Source organism: Anolis carolinensis, unplaced genomic scaffold (genome assembly GCF_035594765.1).
Source record: "Anolis carolinensis isolate JA03-04 unplaced genomic scaffold, rAnoCar3.1.pri scaffold_9, whole genome shotgun sequence".
Lineage (NCBI taxonomy): Eukaryota > Metazoa > Chordata > Lepidosauria > Squamata > Dactyloidae > Anolis > Anolis carolinensis.
In genome coordinates, this window is record NW_026943820.1 from 2,983,179 (window position 1) to 3,009,467 (window position 26,289).

Sequence of the window (26,289 nt, forward strand, 5' to 3'; positions counted from 1 at the left end):
GTTAATTCATCAGGACAAAAAATAGTGTATAAACAATCCCTTGTGTCCCAAGGGTAGTAAACATGTGGGTCTTTAGGAAACAGTCCAGAGTCCAAAAGGGTGGGATAATGGGGGGAAATAATAGGTTTTGGAGTTCTCCAAGAATCAATCCACTGTATGACCAACACAGCTAGCTAAATTTAACGTATTTCCCTTAGCCATTTTGGATCCTATGTCCAGTGCAATGAAACACACTTCATTCTCAAATCTTTACCAGAACAAGAATATTTCTATTTGACTTTTCCCAGCGTGAAGTTTAACCGAGTTCCAACTCACATTTTTAAGGCCTTATTTAATGCTAACATGTCAGGTTATTGGCGCCGAGTCGAAGAGAACTTGATTGGTGGGGAAGGAGAGGCTATGTCTTCAACTACCAAGACTTTCACAAATGGGAAATCATCATCTGCATAACCTTAGCATTGAGCGCATAATGCAGCCAAATCATTTGACAGCCTGCGAGGGTTCATTCAGTCTTTAAGTCTTTATGCAACAAGAAAATTGCATGTTTGGATCATTAAAGTCCAGTGTGGAAGAAGCATCCATTCTGTTGTCACCAGGGGATAATACACACATGTCAAGTTTTTGCTCGCGATTAAAGAGCAAGCAGATGTGCTATAAATTTATAGCAAAGTCTAATGGAAGTGATAAGATTGCCAGTTGGATGTCTGGAAATGCAAGGAGAGATGAGCCTCACTCTTGTCTTATCAATACAGTAGAGTCTCACTTATCCAACACTCGCTTATCCAACATTCTGGATTATCCAATGCATTTTTGTAGTCAATGTTTTCAATATATCGTAATATTTTGTTGCTAAATTCGTAAATACAGTAATTATTACATAACGTTATCGTGTACTGAACTGCTTTTTCTATCCATTTGTTGTAAAGCATGATGATTTGGTGCTTAATTTGTAAAATTATAACTTAATTTGATGTGTAATAGGCTTTTCCTTAATCCCTCCTTATTATCCAACATATTCGCTTATCCAACGTTCTGCCGGCCCGTTTATGTTGGATAAGTGAGACTCTACTGTAGTTTCGATATAGTCTTTTCTTAAAGCAGACAGATGCATGAATAAATTGACAAACTGGAACATGTCAAGAGAAGTATTTGCAGAACTGTGGAAACTAGAGACAATACCAGACAAGACTCTATGGCTACTGAAAGTTATGGAAATAAAGGAAATTGATAGCTTAACTTTTTTTAATGAAAAAGAATAACGGCAGTGGAGTAAAAATGACCAATTGGTCAATGGTCGATGACTATCTGAAAACAGAATTCAAATGATAAAGGATACAAATAGAACTCAGAACAAGAGGGAAAGAAGATTTTGCCATTAAAAGTAACTTACGAAATATTAAAGGGAAGGAAGAATACAGTAGAGTCTCACTTATCCAAGCCTCGCTTATCCAAGCCTCTGGATAATCCAAGCCATTTTTGTAGTCAATGTTTTCAATATATCATGATATTTTGGTGCTAAATTCATAAATACAGTAATTACAACATAACATTACTGCGTATTGAACTACTTTTTCTGTCAAATTTGTTGTATAACATGATGTTTTGGTACTTAATTTGTAAAATCATAACCTAATTGGATGTTTAATAGGCTTTTCCTTAATCCCTCTTTATTATCCAAGATATTCGCTTATCCAAGCTTCTGCTGGCCCATTTAGCTTGGATAAGTGGACTCTACTGTAATGGAAGTTGAACCAATATTTTTATTTTCTTTATTTTTTGTTTTTTTTCTTCTTTTTTATTGTTTAATTTTTTCTTTCCTCCTTTTCTCTTTTTCTCTCTTTATTCTTCTATCGCTCTCTTTACTTAAAAAATTGTTCTCACTCTTTCGATGTAGACATTTACTAAAACCTAATAAAAATATTTTAAAAAGAGAGAAGGGCGACCAAGATTTTCAAATGTGTGGAAACCAAGCCTGATGAGGAATGATTTAACTGGGAGAAGACTGATATGATAGACATCTTTAAATATCTGGGGGAATGTCATGTAGAAAATAAAGCCATCTTGTTGTCTTTGTTTTCCCATTAAGTTGGATTATTCTCCATCTTAACTGATCTTAGAAGGCATGGAGATAGAGTCACAATCTTCTGAGAGCTCAGTTTTGCATCTAGAAGATACTCGAGGAGAGTCCACTTCTGTCACAAATGAGCATGGATGTCTGGCTTTCTAGGCCCAGTGAAATAATCCCATTTCACTTTCCGCAATGTCACAAAGGGAATTTGATCATCAAAGCATCCATTACTTAACCCCACTGATTTAATTAAGGCACCGTTGGCATTTTTGATAAGCCATCACGTCAGTGGCTACTTATTTGCCTTGTGTGGCAACCAGACTCTTTGAATAGCTGCAGATGTTTATGTCTTCGTCTCTCCTTTATGACCAATCCAATTGGGATGTTTGTTGTCTGATTAAGATCCAAATTGGGCGGATGACCTAACTGCTTATATAAAGTTGAGGAGGCCGACTGTTTGTTTTGTTTTCTGTTGAATGTACAAAGGAAACACAAAGGACAGCGGTTGTTTCTCGTGCTTCTGTTGATGTGAAATTTGTATCACCATTTGCTCTCGCTTTTCTGCTTCATCTCTGACCGGCTTCTCCAGGATGCTGGCAGAACAATGTTTTGTTACCTTGGCTACAAAGGCCGTATTTTACATGCTGTTTTGCTTGCACTTCTCTCTCTTTTTTCGAAAACTCCCGCTGCCAGTTATGATGTAAATTAAAACATTTGTAAAGTTTACTTATTTTACTACTTGTTTCTGCTTTTTTGCCCCGGTGGAATTTGGCTTGGACCTCGTGTTTTGAATATAAACCGAAGCACTACATAAGTATGAATTTATGTCCAAGTTATGCTAGTGGACTTTGGAAGAATAACACAAGATTATTATTAGTGGATTCTAAATACAGGACCCAGATGCAGCTCAATAAGAGAAGAGACAGAGTCAACTGTGGGAGTTGACAGAAATGGACAGAAAGAGAACAGAAAGCTTTAGCAGTCCATCTCCAGGGCATGATGAGATCTTGCTAAGATCTGGGTAGATGAGATGAGATCTCTGGCTAGATTAGAACTTGAGATCTCTGCATTTGATGATCATGTATCGTTAGTCCACATGAAGATACTTACATAAGTTAAATTTCTCTATAGACTGGCAGATGGATTCTAGTTGTCCTTCTCAAGAAACAAGTCTAAATATTCCAGGCAAAGTTCTCATCTGATTCGTGCATTCGTTTGTGTGCCTTCAAGTCAATCCCGACTCCAGGAGATGCTCAAAAAAGCCTTCTACTTGGTTTTCTTGGCAAGCTTTAGGGCTTTTGCCATTTCCTTCAAATGAAGATGAAAGAGGATGGTTTTCTTGGGGTCTCTGAGTGAAATTTCAATGCTTAAGTGGCCATTTGAACCCTGAGTCTTCCTCTCATTGAGCACTCAAGACCTGGCTCTTTACTAGAGCTTTTAATCTATGTTAATTTTATCAATATTTGTATGTATGTATTTTTATCCTTTACAATTTTATCTTGTAAATCGCCTAGAGCATCTTGGATGGAGGGCGATTAATAAGTAATTAAATTATGATGATGATGATGGGGCCGGGCTGTGGCGCAGCTGGCTAGTAACCAGCTGCTATAAATCACTACTGACCGAGCGGTCATGAGTTCGAAGCCCGGGTCGGGTTAAGCCTCCGACCATTAATAGCCCCGGCTTGCTGTTGACCTATGCAGCCCCGAAAGACAGTTGCACCTGTCAATTAGGGAAATTTAGGGATGCTTTATGCGGGAGGCTAATTTACAACACCATAAAACTGCCAGCAAAACACGAGGAAGTACAGCCACTTCTGGACGGTGAAGCAACAGCTCCCCCTGTGGCCAGAATCACGAAGCTGGAAAAATGTTAAAAATGCCTCTGAGTCTGTCTAATGTATGTTATTTGTCTGTTGGCATTGAATGTTTGCCATATATGTGTTCATTGTAATCCGCCCTGAGTCCCCTTCGGGGTGAGAAGGGCGGAATATAAATATTGTAAAATTAAATACTGTAAATGATGATGATTATACTACACTGACACCTGGATCTAATCTGACAATTCTTGAAATACCTAGAAATTGTATTTGGACTTCCAAACTATGCTGTAAGTAGAGAGTAGTGAACTTAGCAGAGGCTTCCCAATAACCCCATATCCAAAAATATTTTGAAGGCCAACAATATTCTCTGCTCTCCTACTTAGGTCCTCAACTGAGCTATGGAGGAATACGTTGTTTTTGCTCTACACATTCTCGTTTCATTGCAATTTTGCTAAAGAGATGGACAAATTTGAAGCCAAGGAGTGCTGCTTGGAAGATTTCCTTCCTTCTCCATCCTCCCATCAAAATTATCAAATTGAAAGATACTGCAAGGAAATTGGTTGGGCTGTTACATCCTCTTGAACTTTGTGCAAACTCTGGCAGGCGTCCTCCACATTTCTCAGCCAGGCTTCCTAATTCTATGAGGAGTTTCTTGAGAAGCAAATTAAATTGGCAATGTGACTGATGGCCTTCCACAAGGACACACACTTATTGGTCTAGAAGATGCTCTCATGTAAATGTGCACAGTGGGAATTGGTCCATCTTGACCTTGTGTTTGGCCGACGTCTCCAGCTTTGGCTACATGGTGTCATAATCGGATGTTTCTCTCTCTAACCGGCCAGTTTGGGTGAGTCACGACCGATTATTCACTCCATGGCTTTTATCAGACTTGGCGTGGAGACAGGATTGGGCCATTATTGCGCCTCCTAGCCTTGGGTGTTCTTCTGAACTGTATTGTATCCGGACCCCATTTTCCCAGGGATAGCTTGTCTACTTTGCAGGAATACCCATCCTTGCAGCAAATCTTGTCCAAACAACAATAAGAAAATAATATTTTGTGGCTTTTTGGGGGGCAGTTTTCAGGATGCAGAATAGCCGTCGCATCTGGCTCATGCTGTGTGTTCCCAAAGTTAGAGGACAGGGGTGGTTTCTTAAGACTTTTGGGCTGTTTCCGCTTGAAACGGTTGGCCACTCTGGACACTAGCTGTGTTTCAAGTCCAGTTCTTTGGCTCCGTTCTGGTAATGGTCGGAGAGTTCAGCAAAGGGCCTCCTGGGGCAAGAAGAGACCCATTAAACATCTGTTCCTGCTGGTGAGTGAGCAAGCCTCCCAGTTTCCTGAAGCCAGAGTAGGCGAAGCCTCCTTAACTGCTTAAGCCAATTTGAGCCTGAACTATGACCGGCATATTAGCTTTTGGCAGTGGCTCCGAGCAAAGCAACTTTACAAACAGAAGAAGGAAAAGCCTGGGAATACACAATCTCCGGTACCCAGAATGGCTTATAGTTCTCAACGGGCCGATATCAGATTTTCCTCCACTGTTCACGTGAACCTCATTCCCCTCTTGTCTTCCACTCTGAATGCAGACTCTAAGGAATGGAGTTATGTATGTGCACTCCCAGGAAGGAACTCTTTAACTGCTCTCAAAGCAGATGCTGGAGTTATTTGAGTTTTCAAATAACCTTAATATGAGTCTCTGCATTCCAAGTCTCTGCATTCCATGTTTGTGTTTATCAGGGCAACCACAACTGACATCACATTTTGTCGTTGTTGTGTGCCTTCAAGCCATTTCTGACCTATGGAGAACTGATCACAGGTTTTTCTTGTCCACAATTACTATTATGTGTCTAGATTTTTCTTCACTTTGAGCACAATATATCAATACCTTTGGAACTTTGTTTTCGTTGACTCAACCCTTTGTATCTCTGATTTCTCTTCCCAAACATGTGTGCCTGTTGGATACTTTCTCAACTGGCTAAGGGAAAATGTGGTGTGACTCAGGTTGAATCTAGGATTGACTCTGATGAGGAAAGAGGGATTCAGGTTCAGAATCTCCCCGGAAGGTCTGTAGTTTTGGAAAATGAGGAACAGAGAGTGCAGGTTCAGTTTCCCACAGGGAGGGTTGGAGTTGATGACCCTGAAGCCACTGAAGCCAGCCAGGTGCACACTGACATGGAAACGGAGGAAGGGAGGATAGAAGGCTCCCAGCTTAATAACGAGTCTCAGCGAAATAACAAGCAAGCTGACCTTGATGGGATGGGCTCCTTAGATAGAGCTGAGCGTTTGGAATTGAGGGTACACGGTAGTGTAAGAATTGCAAACAGGCGGGGGGAAGTGAGAGGGCAGAGAAATGCTTGCATGTTTTGCAAAGAGTGTTAAAAGGGGTGTGTTCGGGGAAAAGCTTTTGTCAAAGCAACTTTCTCGCTACCGGAGAAGCAAGCTCCAGTTTTCCTGCTGTGCTTTGGATTATATTGCAGACCATATAACCATGTTCCTTGGAATTTGTCATGCTCTCCTTGGATGTTGTTTATTCCTTGTAAGCTCTGGACTTATATCTCAAGACTATAATTGTAACTGACTTTTGGATGCGTTACTTTTGCTTGCTTTGGAGAACTTTTGACTATCTATATATATAAAAGAGTGATGGAATCCCGGCGACCAACAAAACAACAAAACTAAACACCCCACAACCTCGAAAATTGACAACATGACCCTTCATCCATGCCTCTAGGCTGATACAACAAAAAGAAAAGAAAAATAAAGTCCTAAGAGGAATAATTGTTTTTTATCCAATTGCTGCCAGTTAGAAGGCTAAGCTCCACCCACTTGGTCTCCTAGCAACCCAATCAGCCCAGGGGACAGGCAGAGTTAGGTCTCACTTAGGCCTCTTCCACACTGCCTATAAAATACAGATTATCAGATTGGAACTGGATTATATGGCAGTGTAGACTCAAGTCCTTTCCACACAACTATATAACCCATTTATAATCTCATATTATCTGCTTTATGAGCACCAACCCCCAAAGTCAGACATGACTGAACTTAATGTCAGGAGAAAACCTTTACCCTTTACCTTAACTACCACCAATTACTCAATACTTTATTTCCCATATCACCATACTTTGCCACAGCAACGCGTGGCTGGGCATAGCTGGTCTTTTATAAACTATAAAGACTCAAACCTGCTGTGGAGTTTGTGTGCTAGAGCAAGGTGAATCAGTGCTGAGGTGCGACAAAATGTTCATTTCATTCTCACATTTCTTGTCAAGATTTGCTCAGAGGAGAGTTTGCCGTTGACTTCCTTTGGGAATGAGAGTGTGTGACTTGGCCAAGGTAATCCAATGGGTTTCTGTGGGGATTCAGACTCTGGTCCCCAGAATTGTAGTCCAGCCTTCAAACCAATACTCCTTGCTGGCTCTAGCAACACCATTTCCCCCTCAAAGGAGGGCTATCTGATTATTGGGAGATTCCACTGTATTTTTCAATATGGTGCCCTTGCTTCACAACACTGTTGTGCTTTGGTTATAATTTCTAACTACTATGTATAAATGGAAAATGGTGACAATCAATTTCTGACATGTTGTATGAATCTGATTGAGGAGAAAGGGAAAAAATACAAATGACAGAAGTAAGCTCAGCATTTTTCAAGAGGGGACTGGCTGCAAACCTTTGCACATGCCGCCATGATCAAAACAAAAAGAACTGGAAACCTCTGATACCTTGAGGCAGTGTGATTGAGCTGGGAAACGCAAAATTAAATGTAAAACAAAGCATTCCCAAGTCTCCTGATGAGGAATTGGATGTTACCAATGCAACTTGGATGCTCTTCCCCAGAATAGCCTCAGTAATGGTTTGCAGACAAGGCAACGAGATGAGGTCACTCTTCCTCCAGCCACAAGATAATACCCTAAAACTCCAATTCTACTTTAATCAATGATTCATGACAAAATGTGCCTTTGTATCACTGCCAGTTTTACAGCCTGGTTTCCACCATGGTGTTTCCTTTCTCTTGTCCTTGGTTGTTTGCTTGTGGCAATTTTTCTTTTCTTTTCTTGATGATTTTTCATTAAGCCAAAACCATCAGGAACTGGATTCAGCTCTAAACTGAGTTGTTTTAATATTGACTTTTGGTCTGTTTTTTAACTGTGATCATCTGGATATGTAATCCCTTGAATCCCAATCTTTTCCAAAAGATGATGATGGTACCTGACGTAGTTGGAGCATGCCTTCCTTCAAGAGTTTTTTCGAACTGTAGAAGAGAACATCGTGATTATTTTATTTTGGACAGAGCGGGTTGACCTAGAACAATGATGGGCAACCTTTTGCGCTTGGTGTGTCAAAAAACCTAGCATGACTTGGGTGGTGTGTCACTTTGAGAAAAAAACCATAATTTCACAATATATATAGTTTAAGTAACAAAAATATATAATTGTAATATATAACTGTATTTAATCAATAAAAAACTATTTACTACCATTATTTCCATGTACAACAATCTATGGTACCTCTTGCAGTTTCCACGCTGATTTCTCTCTATTGTAGTTTCAATGTAGTCATGAATAATGAATAATATAATAGTAATAATATAATAATATACTACAATAATAATAGAATAATAATAGAATGATATTATATATATATGTATTAGCTGTGCCCGGCCATGCATTGCTGTGGCAAAGTGGTGGTGGTATTGGTTAAAAATTGTTGTGTAATTTTTTTTATTTGATGTTATTTGTATTTTTTAATTAATTTTATTGTAAGTTATCTTTTTATTTATTATATTTTATTATTTTTAGTTATTTTCTGTTATTATAGTATTTTATTGTATTAATTTTTTAGTGTTTTAAATTATTTTTAGTGTTTTTTATTATTTTTATTGGGTTGCTAGGAGACCAAATTGGAGGAGCTTAGACTTCTAACTGGCAGCAATTGGATAAAAGCAATTATTCCTCTCTCTCTAATTAGGACTGTATTTTTCTTTTCTTTTTGTTGTATCAACCTAGAGCCGTGGATGATGGGTTGTGTTGTCAAATTTCGAGGTTGGGGGGCCTGTAGTTTTGTTGTTTTGTGGGTCGCCGTGATGCCATCACTCTTTTATATATATATATATGTATGTATGTATGTATGTATGTATGTATGTATGTATATATGTATGTATGTATGTATGTAATGTGCATAATTCCCATGGAGTAAACAACAAAACCACTGGACCAAATCACACCAAATTTGGCCACAAAACGCATTAGTTATCCAATCAATCTGCATGCAGCAGCGTGTCAGCAAAAATGGCTAGGTGTGTCAGTGCTGACACGCGTGTCATAGGTTGGCCATCACTGACCTAGAACTTATTGTTCTAGGTCAATCAGATCTGTCCAGGTCAACCAAGTCTATTCCCATTGACCTCTAGTCAACTTCAATTTATGGTGATCATATGTGCGAGATACCTCCAAGAAACCATATTATGAACAGGCCATTGCTTTGAATCCATGGCTTTCTTAATTAAATCAATCAATTTGTAATTTGGTTTTCTGCTTTTCCAAGCACTGCTGTATTTTTGTGTTAGATAAGTAGTGAATCCAGTAGTCAGAAGACAAGCTGATGAGACCATGAAGAACTTCTCATTTGAGGAAACAAACGGAAATGAGAGCAAACAGAAGATGTGGGATTCGATGTGTTGTCGAAGGCTTTCATGGCCGGGATCACAGGGTTGTTGTATGTCTTTCGGGCTGTATGGTCATGTTCCAGAAGTATTCTCTCCTGACGTTTCGCCCACATCTATCCTCTGAGGATGCCTGCCATAGACGTGGGCGAAACGTCAGGAGAGAACATGACCACACAGCCCGAAAGACATGCAACAACCCGATGTGGGATTCCTCTTTCTCTCATCTGATTTATCCATACTCCAAAAACATATCTCTCCATAGATATAACTATCCTTTTGTTGAGATCTTCCTTCCATAGGCCGCCATCTGGAGTAACACTGGCTTAGAAGGCAACCAAATATTTGGGCTTATTGACAGCATGCCAACTATTGCTTCCCAAACTGATGGTTGTCAGCTCAACAATTCAAGTTGAGTAACATCCTCAGTCAGGGATGCATTTGCTATACATTCCCTTATTAGCATTGATGGAAAAAGATCATTCCATCAGGATTGCAATATAGGAAAGACTGTTGCTTGAAGGCTGCATATGGTTTAAATACAAACAATCACAGCTTGCCAGGAGCTGGGTCTGGCTCGGGTTGGCCGTAATTGCCCCAAATAGGCATTTTCCATTAGTTCTGTATCTTCAGCCGTCACATGATGGGCTTCATGTTTCCTCTGATTGACAGGTGTACTGAGAGTAAGACGTTACCAAAGCAATCTCTATTAAGGCTTCATGTGGAAACAAAAAACAGATGATGAACTTGGGCAGCTAGGAGTGGCAACCTTCATTGTGCCAGGAAACAGTCAAGAGAATGGAAGCGCTCTGCAGAATTACTGGTTTTCCGTTGTCCCTCCTGGTAGAGTTTAAACAGGTTTCGGTTTTCACATTGTTTTGGCGAAGGCATCCAGGAAAGAAAGCCTACACTTGATTTGCCTATGACGTTCTGACAGATTTAAGGCCTCCGTTGAATTGGGTTGAGGACACACACTTGGAAAGACTGAGCTGCCACTTTGACAAGCATGCTTCCTATTGTGTTGTCAAAGGCTTTCATGGCCGGGATCACAGGGTTGTTATATGTTTTCCGGGCTGTCTGGCCATGTTCCAGAAGTATTCTCTCTTGACATTTCACCCACATCTATGGCAGGCATCCTCAGAGGTTGTGAAGTATATGGAGAAACTAAGCAAGGATGGTTTATATATCTGTGGAAGTTCCTGGGTGGGGAGGAAGAACTCTTGTTTGTCGGAGGCCAGTGTGAATGTTGTAATTAATCACCTTGATTAGCATTAAATGGCCTTCCCAGCTTCACGTCCTGGCTTGGGGAAATCCTTTGTTCAGAGTCGTTAGTTGCCCCTGATTGATTCCTGTCTGGAATTCTCCTGTTCTCAGAGTGCTGCTCCTTATTTACTGTTCTGATTTTGGTGTTTTTTAATACTGGTAGCCAGATTTTATTCATTTTCATGGTTTCTGCCTTCATGTTGAAGTTGTCCACATGCTTGTGGATTTCAGTGGCTTCGCTGTGTAGTCTGACATGATGGTTGTTGGAGTGTCCAGGTTGGTTCATCGAGTGCTCTGCTATGGCTGATTTCTCTGGTTGAGTTAGTCAGAACAGTAAATAAGGAGCAGCACTCAGAAAACAGAAGAATTCTAGACAGGAATCAATCAGGGGCAGCTAACAACTCTGAACAAAGGATTCCTCCAGGCCAGGATGTGAGGCTGAGAAGGCAATTCAATGCTAACAAAGGTGATTAATTACAACATTCACACTGGCCTCCAACAGACAAGAGTTCTTCTCCCTCACCTAGGAACTTCTAAAGACATATACATTTTCCTTGCTTAGTTTCTTCATACCTCACAACCTCTGAGGATGCCTGCCATAGATGTGGGTGAAACGTCAGGAGAGAATACTTCTGGAACATGGCCAGACAGCCCGGAAAACACACAACAACCCTCTAATACCGTATTTTTCCCCAACTGGAATGCATTTAGGAACTGTGCAAGCAGACTGCACCAAGCATTTTCTCTCCAGTTCTGATCCAAAACTATCTGGAGGAAGGAAGCCTTTTCCTTGCCAAAGGCCTGGCATTGAGCACAAGCACAGCTCCCAGGTTACCTGCCATTGTGTGATGCAACCGTATTTAATCAGTGCCCCGTAAAAATACAATTTAAAAGACCGAGGAATTTTGCACAGCTGAGGCAACAATTCTGTTGCTTCTCAAAGCCTCGACCCCGATCTGCGTTCTTGTTTGCATTGTCTGCTAGAGACGGTATGGCTGGTTGGTTTCGCGATGCCTTTGGACTGCACAGAAGGTCCTCTCCGTCATTTGATAAGGAAAAATGGGAGATCCCTGTGCCAATTGGAAGGCAACCAAATGCACTGGGCTGTGGCCGAGTCTGGGTTGGCCCACGCTTTGGCTCGACCGATTTAAAAATAATACACTGCAAGGCTGTGTTGGCTCCCTTTCCAAATTCTTCGGCGCTAAAAGGATGAGCTGGGGAGAAAAGTAGTATATTTTTTTCTCCCAGTGTTTTTATCTCTTCCCCGTAATAATTCCACAGGCGCGGCAGTCGTTTTGAATAGTAGCTGTAAAATAAATTAGATTACAATCTGTACACGGCGAACTTGCTCCCTGCTTCTCGAACTGCGCCGCAGACAAATGTTTTAATGAAGAGGCATGTCCTTCGCTGCTCCCTCCATTTGTCCAGCCAGCGTTTGCTTAATCTCCTAAACCACGAGGATCTATCTTTTAAGAATCCCCAGCCAATAAATAATGCATTTTTCCGCAGGGATAGAGGTGGAAGGGGGAGCACCCATAAATCATGCTACACATTCCACTTGTTATGTCTTCAGTTTACTTACAAACAAGTTTGGAATTTGTACTGTAAGCAAACTATTTAGCCCGTTTGGCAAACAAATCTACACTGGAAGAATGATATAGAGCTGGCCCTCCATTTTCATGGTTTCTTCTTTTGCAGGTTTCAAGCAGCTATGGCTCGAAAATAATCTGAAAAGCAAACTGTAGCTGGGTTTATTGATGGAGTTTTTGTCATTAGGTTTTAAATCTTTAACTGATTATATGTCTTATGCATTTATGTTCATGTGGTATGATGTCCTAATTACAATATGTTTTTAACTTGTTGTATGTTTTCTGTTGTATTGGAAACCGCCTTGGGTCCCTTGAGGAGATAGGGTGATATATAAAGTTATTATTATTATTATTATTATTATTATTATTATTATTATTATTATTATTATTATTATTAGGCTGTTGTATGTTTTCCGGGCTGTATAGCCATGTTCTGCAGAAGCAATGGATCAAGACAAGAGTTTCCTTCTTTGCGGGGAAAACATACAACAACCTTGTGATTCCGGCCATGAAAACCTATTATTATTATTATTATTATTAGTAGTAGTAGTATTACTACTTGATTTTGCTTTGAGCCAAGGTCTACACTGATGTATGGGCAAACCCTTTCCTTGCCTCCCACTATTTCACAGAGCCTCCAACTCTCTCCATCACTCATTTAACTTGTCCGTCATTTTATATTGGGGATGGCATTTTACTATGTCATTATGTATGATTGGACTTGAGTATCTACATATTTTGGTATCCACAGGGGTCCTGGAAGCAAAGGTGGTCCTGGTCAGGGTTGGCTTGTTGCGCTTTCTTCCTCTTGGCACATTTCTCCCTTTTGCCCTCCATTTGTGCCTCTTCAAATTCCACAACACTGCTGGTCACAGCTGGCCTCCAGTTAGATCGTTCAAGGGCCAGGGCTTCCCAGTTCTCAATGCCTATACCACAGTTTTAAAGGTTGAGCCCATCTGTCAATCTCTTTTTCTGTCCACCAACATTTTCATTCTTGATTTGGGAGTATAGTAACTGCTTTGGGAGACAGTGATCGGTCATTTGGACAGTGTGGCCAGTCCAGCGGAGTTGATGGCATAGGAGCATTGCTTCAATGCTAGTGGTATTTGCTTCTTACAGCATGCTGACTTTTGTCCAGCTATCTTCACAAGAGATTGGTAGGCGTTTTCAGAGGCAACACTGTTGGAACCCTACTTCTACTTCTACTGTGGTTGGTGATCTTGGGGCATTTGGGCAGCATGACTAGTCCAGCGGAGTTGATGGCATAGGAGTATCGCTTCAATGCTAGTGTTCTTTGCTTCTTCCAGCACATTGATATTTATCCACCTGTCTTCCCAAGAGATTTGCAGGATTTTCAGAGGCAACCCTGATGGAACTCTACTTCTACTGTGGTTCTCTGATAATCAGAGACTACTCCAATACGATGACCCCGAATCCTCGGATCTTTCTTTGATCCCTTTCTGTGCTCTCTTTCAAGCTATACCATTATGACCCCTCATCCCCAGATCTTTCCTTGATCCCCGTTTCTTTCTGTGTGTCTTTTGGCCGTAAAGAAAGATAGTTTACAAAACTCAGCCCCGCAAAGAAGGAAACTCTTGTCTTGATTCATTGCTTCCGTAGATCATTCAATAATATAAGTCTCCAGTGTCTGGATGTGACCAAGGTATCTTGCTTTTTTCTCCTCCCAGAATTTAGTCCCATTTGTTTTCTTTGGTTGGAGAATATTTTTAAAAGAAGGCCAACCTTTCTTGTTTCAATAATTTTCTTGTCTCTTTGGCATTTAAATAAAAGCCGAAGGGATCGAATCAGCATCTTGCCCACAGAGATGGAGTCAGATGGAAAAATTGTGGCATTCTTTTCTGGAAGGGCAGCAGTTTGCCGTAAAGAAAAAAAAAGCGGCCTGTTTACTCAGATGTTTTTGACCAGTTTGCTTATTTCAAGGTTTGGACCAAGATTTTCAGAGCTCGGAAACAAAAGGTTTTATGTGAGAGGTTTTCTTTTTTGGGGGAATTCACTGAGACACGGTGCAGCCGTAATGACAGAAAGGGAAAGAAAGGAAGTTCTGTTTTAGGAACGTTTTATGCTGACTTGTGCAAAAAGGTATTCCAAATTCCAAGACTTTATGAATTGTTAAAAGTTTTGATTCTTTTTTTTAAAAAAAGGGACTAAAAGAAAGAATTGGCACATTTCAACAACTTGATGGGCTTATATTTCACAAAGTAGCAGGATTTTCCATTCTAAACGTTCCTCATATTAGAAGAGTGGCTACATTATTACGATGTATTCATTTATTTTCTTCCTTTTGCCTAATACAAAAATTCAGGGTAGGTTACAAAAGTTGAAATTGTTACAGTTAAAAACACTTATGGAATAATAAGAAAAACGTTATTGTTAAAGTGCAATTAAATTACCCATAGAGTTTTTAAAATTAAATATTCTTGCTTTTGAAAGTTATGGGGATTGTGGTACATTTTATTGATTAGCTCTTGGCCATATCAAAACACTTGATAAACACATATACCTACAGCATACAACCCACATGTGGGCATTGTGATAACATGTAATTCATATGTCCTTGGCCATGAAAACATAAGATTGCCTAAATGGGAGAAAAGGCATTTTATGAGTGGTCTCTGAATGAGAATAGATTGGTAACTTACTCAAACCTGCTGTGAATGGTTTGATCTTCAGAAAAGTAGTGGGATTCTTACAGAGGCAATGGAAAACGTGGGATTAAATCCTAGTATTCGTTCTGATTATAATCGGAGTTGAATAAGTGGAATCTACTAAAGGTTGACTTGCCATCCAACAAGCACATCAATGGGTCTACTTACGACTCACCAACAATCTGCCCAAGTATATTTCTTTCAATTCCATCAGTTGGCTAAGGAACATTCATTCCATATTAAATATTGCTTCTTTACCAGTTGAGTTGAAGGTTATAATTGAGTCGGACTTTCAGGTGCCGTAAGATTGTTTTATTGTTCTTATTTCCATGATACAGCACTTTATGAAACCTGTCCCCACTGGTTTTCTTTTAATTACTCTGATTTTATCTGCTTGGATTTTAATGTATTGTCCATTATTTTATTTTGTATATCGCTGGAATGTTTTAAGATTTTGTCAAATATGTTGTGTTGTTGTTTCGGGCTTGTCCCTGTTGTGAGCCGCCCAGAATCCCTTTGGGGAGATGGGGCGGGATATAAAAATAAAGTTGTTTATTATTATTATTATAATTACTATTATTATTATTATTATTATTTTATTATGACACAGCAAACAAAATAGATATGCTGGATTTCATATCACAAAATCACAAGTCGAACACTTCCCAAGTGTCTAGGACTGTGTGATGTATTTTCGGATGATGTGCGCAGATCCCAGTTGGGTGGCCTTTTGCAGCTGGCAGATCGTAATTTTGTCAATGTCTATTGTTTCCAAATGCCGGCTGAGATCTTTTGGCACGGCATCCAGTGTGCCCATCACCACCGGGACCACCTGCAGAGTCTTTGAAGTTCAATCTTGAGGTCCTGATAGCGGCTGAGTTTTTCCTGTTGTTTTTCGTCAATGCGACTGTCACCTGGGATGGTGACATCAATGATCCAAACCTTTTTATTTATTTATTTATTATTATTATTATTATTATTATTGGAATATATTGAAGTCTTGTTGAATTATGACCCGTGTATGCGAATAAAATATGCAATTTGCTTTAAGAATCTGCACATTGCAACAATAATTGCTTCTGGATCTATGGCCCTCCAGATGTTTTCGATGTTGACTCCCAGAATCCTTGACCGAGGTCTCTATAAGCGGGAGTCCAACAAACTTGACAACGGCTGGCCCAGAAATTACAATATTTCCACGAAATCTCAAAAATTATGGATTTTGGACCATAAGAGGACCAAGTATGGAATGCCTGTGGAGCAAAGAAGAATTTATTTTTCCTCTGGGGCGGATGGTCTATCAAACTGTATGTGCCCGGACTCCTCCCAAACCTTCTGGGAGCTCTTGCGGTTGAAGGCAATTGCTTTTTGAGATTTTGTGGGACTGTATCTGCTTGTGGTCTTCCAGATGTTCCACGATGCCTTTGTAATGATGTCTGTTCTCTCTCTTTCTCTGCCGGTTTCCCTGCTGCAGGTGCTACAAGGGGCTCAGCTCATTGCCGTCGCCTCTTCGGACCCCGCAGCTGGTGGCGTTGATGGATCTCCGCTCCAAGGGAGTGACATCCAAGTCCAGTACGTCCAGCTGGCTCCCGTGACAGACCACTCGGCCGCCAGTCAAGTACGTAGATCCTCTCTCTGTTCTAAAGGGAATCACGCTTGGGAGCTGTCAGAGCTGATGCCAACCTCCGGCGCTTGTCTCCTTCCGGGCCTGTAATTCTCCGTTGATCTTGTAAAAGTGTCTCCGGTGATAAGTTCAGTCCTGTCAATGTAATGCCATAAGTTTCTCCCCCCACACATATGTTCTTAGTGGACTTCGCCTATGATGTAAGTAAGGCTGAAGGGCTGTGGTCAGGGCTGGAAACCAAATTCTATGTTAGAAAAACCGGAGCTCTGGAGTCTGTAACCCAGAAATACCACATGTGTATATTTGCTTATTTTGCAAAAATTAACTTGATTGTTTCCTTAACTATAGGGAGAGTCAAGAAAAACAAGGAACACCCCCTCCACTGATCATTTCTCTTTACATCCTAAGATTTCTTCAGACACCACACTACATTCTCAAAGGTTTTTTTTTTTACAACCATCAGTGCAAGATATTTGTCTTTTGTATGTTTAAAGAAGCTGATAATCTCTGGAAACCATGCTCTGTACAGTCACCTAGTAGCTTCCTCTTAGGAATTCCTTGGGATGGACGCAATAAAAAGGCCCAGAAATTGACATCATCCATAAAGGAGGTGTCCTCAAGGCCCATAAGTTTTACTTATGACTCTTATAATCATAAGTTAGAATGGTGGTTCTCCATCTTTGGTCCTCCAGATGTTTCCAGCTTCAACTCCAAGAAGTCCCACCACTAGCAGCATGGCTCATGGTCCAGAGGATTTGGGAGTTGAAGATGTCCTAAGTGTTGGGAATTGATGAGCTGCTAAGCTCTAATCACCCCCTTTACGAGGTTAATTCCCATTAAAATAGCAAATGCAGCAGTGAGACTCACGCGGTGTGAGTTTTGGAAGGCCTCTGTGTCTTCAGGAAGGCAAAGGAATGCAAAGTTAGCTTTAAAGTTTAAAAGCATTTATTGAGGTAAAAAGAAATCCATTGATGGATAGAAAAGGTTTGGAGCTAACTAGCTAATCTATCCTGTTCTAATACACATAGACGGATTAAAATAACAAAGGTATAGATAGCTACATCTTGGCTAGTAGAGGGAAGTGCGTCCTCTCTCTGGAACAAGTGCGTCCTCTCTCTGGAACAAAGCAGGAAGCTGGAATGGCCACCAAGCCTTATGGGTCGCTTCTTCTCTAGGGCCATAAACATTCCAAAGGTCAAATTTGGGAAGTTACGTCAAAGCCCTAGGAGAGATCACGTTTCTAAAGCATCAAAGGGTGGGGTTGACCTAAACAGGACATGAGGGAGGAAACAATAGTAAAGCCTAATCAAAGCATGCATGGAACTGGGAAAGGTGTCCCTAACTGTTTTCTAGGCTTCCTATCTAACCATAGAGACTTAAGCAGTACAGGATGACATTTTTCCAACACAAAGCACCTGAGGGACCAATGGTTAGGAATATCTGAGTTAGAGGATGTCCTTCAGAGTTTTGGACCAGTGTTTCTAACCCAGCAGCCCAAGCCGATGGGGCTTCTCTGCTTCAGAAGTTGCTGTTTCACCGCAGATAGGCCTGTTGACGTGGTCCAAGCACAGGATGAGCTTGTGCCTGGCTCACCCTATGCTGCTACTGTTTGGCTCTCCAAGAAGTGCAAGTCAAGGGCATCTCCCCATGTTCAGAAGATGGTGCCATCAAACCCTTCATGATGCACTCTGCATGGGTGGCCATTGATGTTCCCAACTGCTTTGGCCCTGTACCAGAGTCTGTGGCCTTGGAGGTGATACAGAAGCCAAACCTAAAGAAGGCCTTTGGTTTCAGATGTATTCCCCCCGGACAGCCTGAGCCGCTTTCTCCCCCAGGATGAGCCAGAGGCAGGGTCAAGAGTGCCAGGGGTCAGCGCCAGAAAGCCAAGTCAGCCCCAGATGAGTCACTCTGGGGCTTGGCAACTCTCCGGCCCAAGAACGGCCTGTACTTTTCCTTAGCCAAGGAGGGGGAAAGGTTTGGCCTTGGAATCAAAAGGGATACGGACCCCATCTCTCTCCCCTTCTCAGTCTTTCTGGGACCATGATGGGGCCGGGATGAGCTCACCAGTTGTGGGGAGTGATGGGCACCCAGCCGAGCTGTTGTGTTGCTGATACACTCTTGCTCCATTCGTGGGGGTCAGGCAGCCAGCTTTTCCATTCCCAGCCCCGTCTATTTCTAACCTGGCTGCGACCATTGGCTCAGAACAGCCTGTTCCATTATTTAAGTTAGAACGGTTCCCCTTTCCTTAACACACATCTTGTGTGGATGCCAACTCGAGGTGCCTCTCTCTCTCTAAGTTATAGCTTTGCCGTGTTTGACGAGGGGCCGAGGGGGAGAGGAGCAGGCCCTGGATGCCAAATGCCTCATATTTCTTGGCCCTCCTTTTGGGAATTTGCCGTCTCCATGTGTAGTCTCTGGTAAGGGGCACTCCAGCTATTTGGCCGGCAAGTATGGCTCATCTTGACATGATTTATAATTCAAAGAGACTGGGACAGCAATATGTTCAGGTGACGTGGAATGTATCTCTTTTGCACCTTTCTCTGCAAAACACTTGGCAGGATAGATAGAGAGATAGATCAATCAATCTGGAAAAGGGATACAGTGTCCAGACTACCACACCTCCGTGGCTCTCTGTACACAATCTCCATCAATACTCAAACCTTGATTCAAGGACCCTTGCCTTTCCTATTACAGAGTCCAGTAATGTCAAATCTGTTTCTGTGGAAGATAACATGCCCATCGTATGGTCAGTTTATCACTTCCAATTGAAGTAGACCCAATGGAAACTTTCATACACTAACCACTATGTAAAATAATAATAATAATAATAATAATAATAATAATAATAATAATAATAATAATAATAATAATAATAATATTTTTATTATGACACAGCAAACAAGATAGATATGAAATCCAGCATATCTATCTTGTTTGCTGTGTCATAATAAAATAATAATAATAATAGTAGTAGTAATTATTATTATTGTTATTATTGACACAACGACATAGTATGACATAGCAAACAAGATAGATATGCTGGATTTCGTATCACAAAATCACAAGTCGAACACTTCCCAAGCGTTTAGGACTGTGTGATTATTATTATTATTAATAATAATAATAATAATAATAATAATAATAATTTCCCGTCCCCTCTCCCCATTCATTCAGTCAATCTGTTCTATTTGGGAGTAACAATTGGATCAGTTGGATTGGAAAGATTGGATTATGCATGTATACATACATAACGTACATACATACTTACATATATTGTTGCATTTATTCACCAACTTCACTGGCTACCGATCTGTTCTTGGGTCAGAATTCAAAGTACTGTTTATGACTGATAAACCGCTGTATGACTTCGATCTTAGGGCCTGTCCACAGAGCCATATAACCTAGAATATCAAGGTGGAAAATTCCACAATATCTGCTTTGAACTGGGATATCTGAGTCCACACTGCCATATATTCCAGTTCAAAGAAGATAATATGGGATTTTATGCGAGTTCCTGCTTCTTGGCAGGGGGTTGGACTGGATGGCCCATGAGGTCTCTTCCAACTCTAGTATTCTATGATTCTATGATTATCAGAAAAACTATGTCTCCCTATATGAGCTTGTTAAATGTGTAAGATCTTTGAAGGAGAGCTTTCTCTTGGCCTGGTGAAAATACCTGATGAAAGGACTTTTTTGATGGCTTCTTCCAGTTTTGGTCCTCTCTTTTTGCCAGTACAAAGCCTGGCAGAGGTCATATCATGTAAAGGCCTAAGAGTTCTTCCAAACTTCCCTTAAACTAAGGCAGAGACATTCTCATGTTCACCCAGAGCAATGCTGTCTTCATGACAGGAGATTTCAGACTTTTGGCATCAGGCACCTCTGGGATGAAGAAGACTTCACGCATCATATATTCCAAAGAGTTCCCTTTGAACAAACAGCTCTCCTGGTTACGGGGCTCCAAATTCCTTCCCTGGGCTCCAATGTGAGGTCTCTGTGTGTCCGCACTGCCTGTGACTTCACCCTCCGCTACTTGACGGCTCAGATTTTGACAAGAGCTGGCCATTGGTTTTGAAATCCAGTGATAAATCTCTCCATCTCTCCCCCACACCGTTGGTTGGCAGCGAGAGCGGAATTGCTCTCTTTCAGACCCTTTGCGCCGTGTTAGCTTTTAATATTGTGGTTAACCACAGAGGGTTATAGCACACTGCAGATAAACTGAAAGGAATGTGGAAACTTATAGGAAGGTGTGTGTGTAAAAAATGTAGACGGGGCTGGAAATAGGTTTGCTGCGACTGGTAGGTCCATCTCCATAACACGACGATGGAGCCAATAAAAATAGAGGGTGTGACATGAATTTGCTATGCTCAAGTATGGACTTTCGTTAGATCTCCAGTCTCATGCAAAGACCTCTCAACAGATGGCCATCCAGCTTCTGTGTGTTGTCAAAATCTTTCATGGCCAGGATCACAGGGTTGTTGTATGTTTTCCGGGCTGTATGGCCATACTCCAGAAGTATTCTCTCCTGACGTTTCACCCACATCTATGGCAGGCATCCTCAGAGGTTGTGAGGTTGTGAGGATGCCTGCCATAGATGTGGGTGAAATGTCAGGAGAGAATACTTCTGGAACATGGCTATACAGCCCGGAAAACACACAACAACCATCCAGGTTCTGTTGAAAAGCTTCCAGAGAAGGTGACTCCAAAACACTCCCAAGCAGCATATTCCAAAGTTAAACAGCTCTTACCATCAGGAAGTTCTTTCTAATGTTTAGGTGGAATCTCTTTTCTTGCAGTTTGAACTTATTGTTCTATGTCTTGTCTCCAGAGACCAGAAAACAAGCTTGCCCCCTCCTCAATATGACATCCTTTCCGATATTTAAATATGACTCTCATGTCTTCTCTTGACCTTCTCAAGGTAAACATACCTAACTCCCTAAGCCACTCCTTATCGGGATTCATTGTGTCCAGACATTGGACCATTTTGGTTGCCCTTCTCTGGGCACTTTCCCTCTTGTCCATCTCCTTCTTGAATTGTTTTGTCCAGAACGGGATACAATATTATTCCAGGTGAGATGTGACCAACACAGAAGAGGGTAGGACTATGATTTCCCTCCTTCTTAGACCAGTAGTTCTCAACTTGGGGTCCCCAGATGGTTTTTGGCCTACAACTCCCAGAAATCACACCCAGTTTACCAACTGTTAGGATTTCTGGGAGTTGAAGGCCAAAAAAACATCTGGAGATCCCAGGTTGAGAACCACTGATCTAGACACTAGACTCCTGTTGATGCAGCCTAAAATCCCATTGGCTTTTTTAGCTGCTACAACATACTGTTGACTTATATTCAGCTTGTAAGTAAGTAAGTAAGTAAGTAAGTAAGTAAAAGTTTATTTGTATACCGCCCTCTCTCCCGAAAGGGACTCAGGGCGGTTTCCAATATAAAATCAGCATAAAACATTGTACAATAAAACACTGAAAACACTATAAAACGCTATAAGAATACAACCCCCCCCCCCCATAACAATTGACTCAAACAATCACATAAACAGAAGCAATATAATCACTCAAATAACATATGAATCACAGAAGAAGAAAAAAGACCACTGGGATGGAGGAGAGGATGGCCTGGATGGGCCACTAGAACTAAAGTGAAATGTTATATTCTAAGATGCTTTGGGGCAGAGGCATAAAGTGCAGTGTTTCAAGTCAAAGAGATGGCTTGTGCAACTACTATAGCTATGGGCTTGGTTATCCCAAGGCGCAGCGGAAGAGCCAGGTTTTAAGCAGCTTTTTGAAGGAAGCCAGGGTTGTGACCTATTAAGACTCTGAGATCCCTTTCTCTTGGACTATTTCCATGGCAGGTGACACCCATCCTACATCTGAGTTTTTTTATTTTTATGGACCAAGTGTAGTATCTTACATTTTTCCCTGTTGAATGTTAATTTTGTTAGTTTTGACCCAGCTCTCTAATCAGTTGAGATCATTTCTGATCTTGATCTTGTCCTCTGGGGTATCATCTGGCCTTCCTTATTTGGCATTATCTGCATGATGAGCATGCCCTCTATTCCATTGTCCAAATGGACAGAACCCTTTGGCACTCCGTAGAACGATGCCAGTCACGGTGAGACGTCTGGTTGGTTTGTGTTTCTCCCTCTTCCCAGATCCAGCTCAAAACATAGGCATGGACATCCCTCCGCTCTAGAACCAGAGTGGATGCCCACAAAGGCACATTTGGGCAGCTCAGGGGAGCGGTCTTGCAACAGGCACCGAAAGAAAGAGATTGCTCCCGGCGTGAACAGATGCCAGCTCACCACTCCGCCTGACCCCCTTGTTTACTTTCCTGCGCTGATTGCATTCTTTCCTTACAGAAGTCGTAATGGTTCCTGACATGTTAAATTGCAGTAATAACATTGGAATACCACACAGGATTTGTTTTTCCTTCTCCCCGCCGAAACCGGCAAGAGGGGAAATGGTTTCCGCTGGAAAGCCTTCTGCATCTGACTAAACGCTGGAATCATTAAGAGAACTTCGCTGGGCCTTTTAGGCGGATTCCTTCTCCAGGTGTCTGGGGAGTGCCAGACAAATGCCTCTTGCGAGCGACCTTATTGGTGACTGCATTAAACACACAGGGAGAAGTGACCTGTAGAATAGGGAAGGGGGGTTGGATATAGGACTGGGAGTCTGTAGCAACATGTTATTGCTGGCAGGAGAACAGACAGGAGGAGGCAGTCATTCATTGCAAAGGGCCTGACCCTCATTGCAGAACAAAGCCTTGCCGTTTTGAACTTGGCAGAAGCCTCCTGTATTAATAAGCAATCATTTACCACAAATACAAAAACATTAGGGAGGAAAACAGCAAGGCTTCTTTTCGGCTGCTCCAGAACTATCTTTGAGAGCAGAACTTTGCTCCTTGCTTTCTTTCCAGAGCTCCAAAGGGGGTTGAGCAGGGGATTTTAAACCAATAATAATAATAACAACAACAGCAACAACAACCTGCCCGCTGCAGAAGGCCACCTGACAGGGGTCTGCACGCATTATTCGCCGATACATCACACAGCCCTAGACACTTGGAAAGTGTCAGGTGTGTGATCCAATACAACAGCCGGCAGAGTGTCTGCTGTGGACTCATCTTGTTGTGTTTCAAATAATAATAATAGCAATAACAACAACAACATTTTTTTATATCCTGCCACCATCTCCCCTGGGGACTCGGGGCGGCTCACATGGGGCAAAGCCCAACAACACAGTTAAAATGAAAATTACATAAAAATGCAATTCAAACCATAGGACCGAATACTCACAAAGCCATCTTTCTCAAACTTTTTACCCTGGAAGAACCCTTGAAGTAATTTTCAGGTCTAAGGGAATCCCTGTCATAGCTACAGCTAAAAAATAATTATCTCTATAGGAAAGCAACTCCTGGGATACGACTGAACGCCACTAAATCACTTCTCTTCCCAGCATAACCTTAGAACGGTGTCAGAGTAGTTTTCCTAGAAAGATATCTTCTTCAGGACTAGCAGGAGAACAGTCCTGAAGAAGATACTCCAACCCAACTGTATGGTAACTTATGGGGAAGAACTTATGGAGCAACAACAAAATGCAGGTAAATGGTACACAGATATGGGTCCTGCAGTTATGGGAGTCTTATATCATTTAAAAACCTATTGAGACCTCATGTGGAAGACAGAGTGAGCTTGTGGATCAGTGGGTTCAAATGATAAGAACAGAGATCCCCACCTTTACCATTAAGAAGCACTTCTTGACTGTAAGAACGGTTCAACATTGGGATGGACTGCATTGGAGGGTGGTGGACTCCCCATTCTTCTTTCTCCTCTTCCTCCTCCTCTTCTTGGAGTTCTTTGTATGGCCTTTGTTTGGGAGTGTTTTAGTTGTGTCTTCGTGTAGAGTTGTGAACTAGATGGCTGTTGAGATCCTTCCCAGTTCTGTGACTATCTGAAGCCAGCCATCTCCAGGTTCTACTGATGCTAAACTGTCTTATATTAAACTAGCTGTGCCCGGCCACGTGTTTCTGTGGCTTATGGGAATGCTTTGTTGGCCAGGTGAAATAGCAGTGAATAACCTTGCAGCCTCAAAAGCCTGAACCCTGGCTGTACCCCGGCGCCATTGTGGCCAAGGGGGTTACTAGGAGAGGAAGAAGGCCTACCCTTCTGACCAGCAACCAGGGTTGAAAACGGCTCTTCCTCATTCTCTAATTTGGACTTTATTTTCCAGGTTGTTTTTGTTTGAAAGACATTGATTGACTATGTCTTTTGTGGCCAAATTTGGTGTAATTTGGTTTGGTGGTTTTGTTGTTTACTCAGTCCTACAAATGTACCTTACATTTATATATATATTATGTTCTTCTGTCCACTACAGAATCCAGATTCTCTTCCAACAGCCATCCAGCCAGAAATGCAGATCGACCATGGAGCCATTCAGATCCAGTGAAACGGAGTCAGCAGGACAACGAGGAGCAGCTATATGGACTCCATGCCCTTGGCAGCTAAATATTCCAAGAAGACAAGCAAGTATGTAGCTTCTCAGCCTGGACACAGATGCTCTCCTTCAGCCTCCATTGATCTCATGGTTCAGACCCAACCCTCAAACAGGGCGCCATAGGAAAGGCCTTGCGTCCTGGGCATTGCATTCACTCCAGACCAAAGAACTCCTCCGTGGGTTTGGTCCCTCCTGAAAAAAACCTCAAACCAGACCTGTCTCAAGACAAGAACTTTGCTCATCTGAATTAAATGAATTGACGTCCCACCACGTCGTCTCTCCCTGTAGATCCCTTCCCTGCCTGCCTTGCAGCAACACGCCGAGAAAGAATCAAGAGCGCAAGAATATTTTGCCATTTGAGAGAAGGATTTTTTGAAAAATCTGCTATGTTTATATTGAGAGAGAGAAAGAGAGATGCATTTATGAAATGAATTAGGGAAAGATGGGGAGCCTGTTGTCGCAAAAGTTATGCTTTTTTGCTGCTTTTTCCCCCAGTATAATGATCAAGTATTTGCAAGAGAGAAGACTCATGTACAAACACAACCTTTGCCCTTTTTATTTGTTTTCGTTGACTAACGATTTTTCTAAAAAGGAAAAAAATATAACTATTCAACACTGTAATTATGCATTTCTAAAGAAATAAATGTGTATTTATGAAGCTTGCCTTTCTTTGCCCGTCTTTGCACTAGAATTATTTTTCAAGAATAGATCCCTTCTTCTGACTTTGGTTTAGCGGCTGAGTTTTTCCTGTTGTTTTTCGTCAATGCGACTGTCACCTGGGATGGCAACATCAATGATCCAAACCTTTTTCTTTTCCACAACTGTGATGTCTGGTGTGTTGTGTTCCAGAACTTTGTCAGTCTGGATTCGGAAGTCCCACAGTATCTTTGCGTGCTCATTTTCCAATACTTTTGCAGGTTTGTGATCCCACCAGTTCTTTGCTGCTGGCAGGTGGTACTTGAGGCATAAGTTCCCATGAATCATTTGGGCCACATAGTTGTGCCTCTGTTTGTAGTCTATCTGTGCAATTTTCTTACAGCAGCTGAGGATATGATCCATGGTTTCGTCGGTTTCCTTGCACAGTCTGCATTTTGGGTCATCAGCTG

The 26,289-nt window shown here is 41.6% G+C and overlaps 1 protein-coding gene across 5 annotated transcripts in view; it reads left to right on the forward strand.

Annotated features, from left to right (window-relative positions):
- The window catches only part of banp (BTG3 associated nuclear protein), a 179,460-nt gene extending 153,619 nt beyond the window's left edge, over positions 1-25,841 (forward strand). For all 5 annotated transcript variants that reach the window (XM_062961636.1, XM_062961638.1, XM_062961637.1 and 2 more), the window contains 2 exons: positions 16,537-16,680; positions 25,064-25,841. In XM_062961636.1, the coding sequence (XP_062817706.1) occupies positions 16,537-16,680; positions 25,064-25,135 (216 nt within the window). In that variant the 3' untranslated portion in view covers positions 25,136-25,841. The remainder of the gene's footprint in view (positions 1-16,536; positions 16,681-25,063) is intronic.
- Positions 25,842-26,289: the final 448 nt, after the last annotated feature.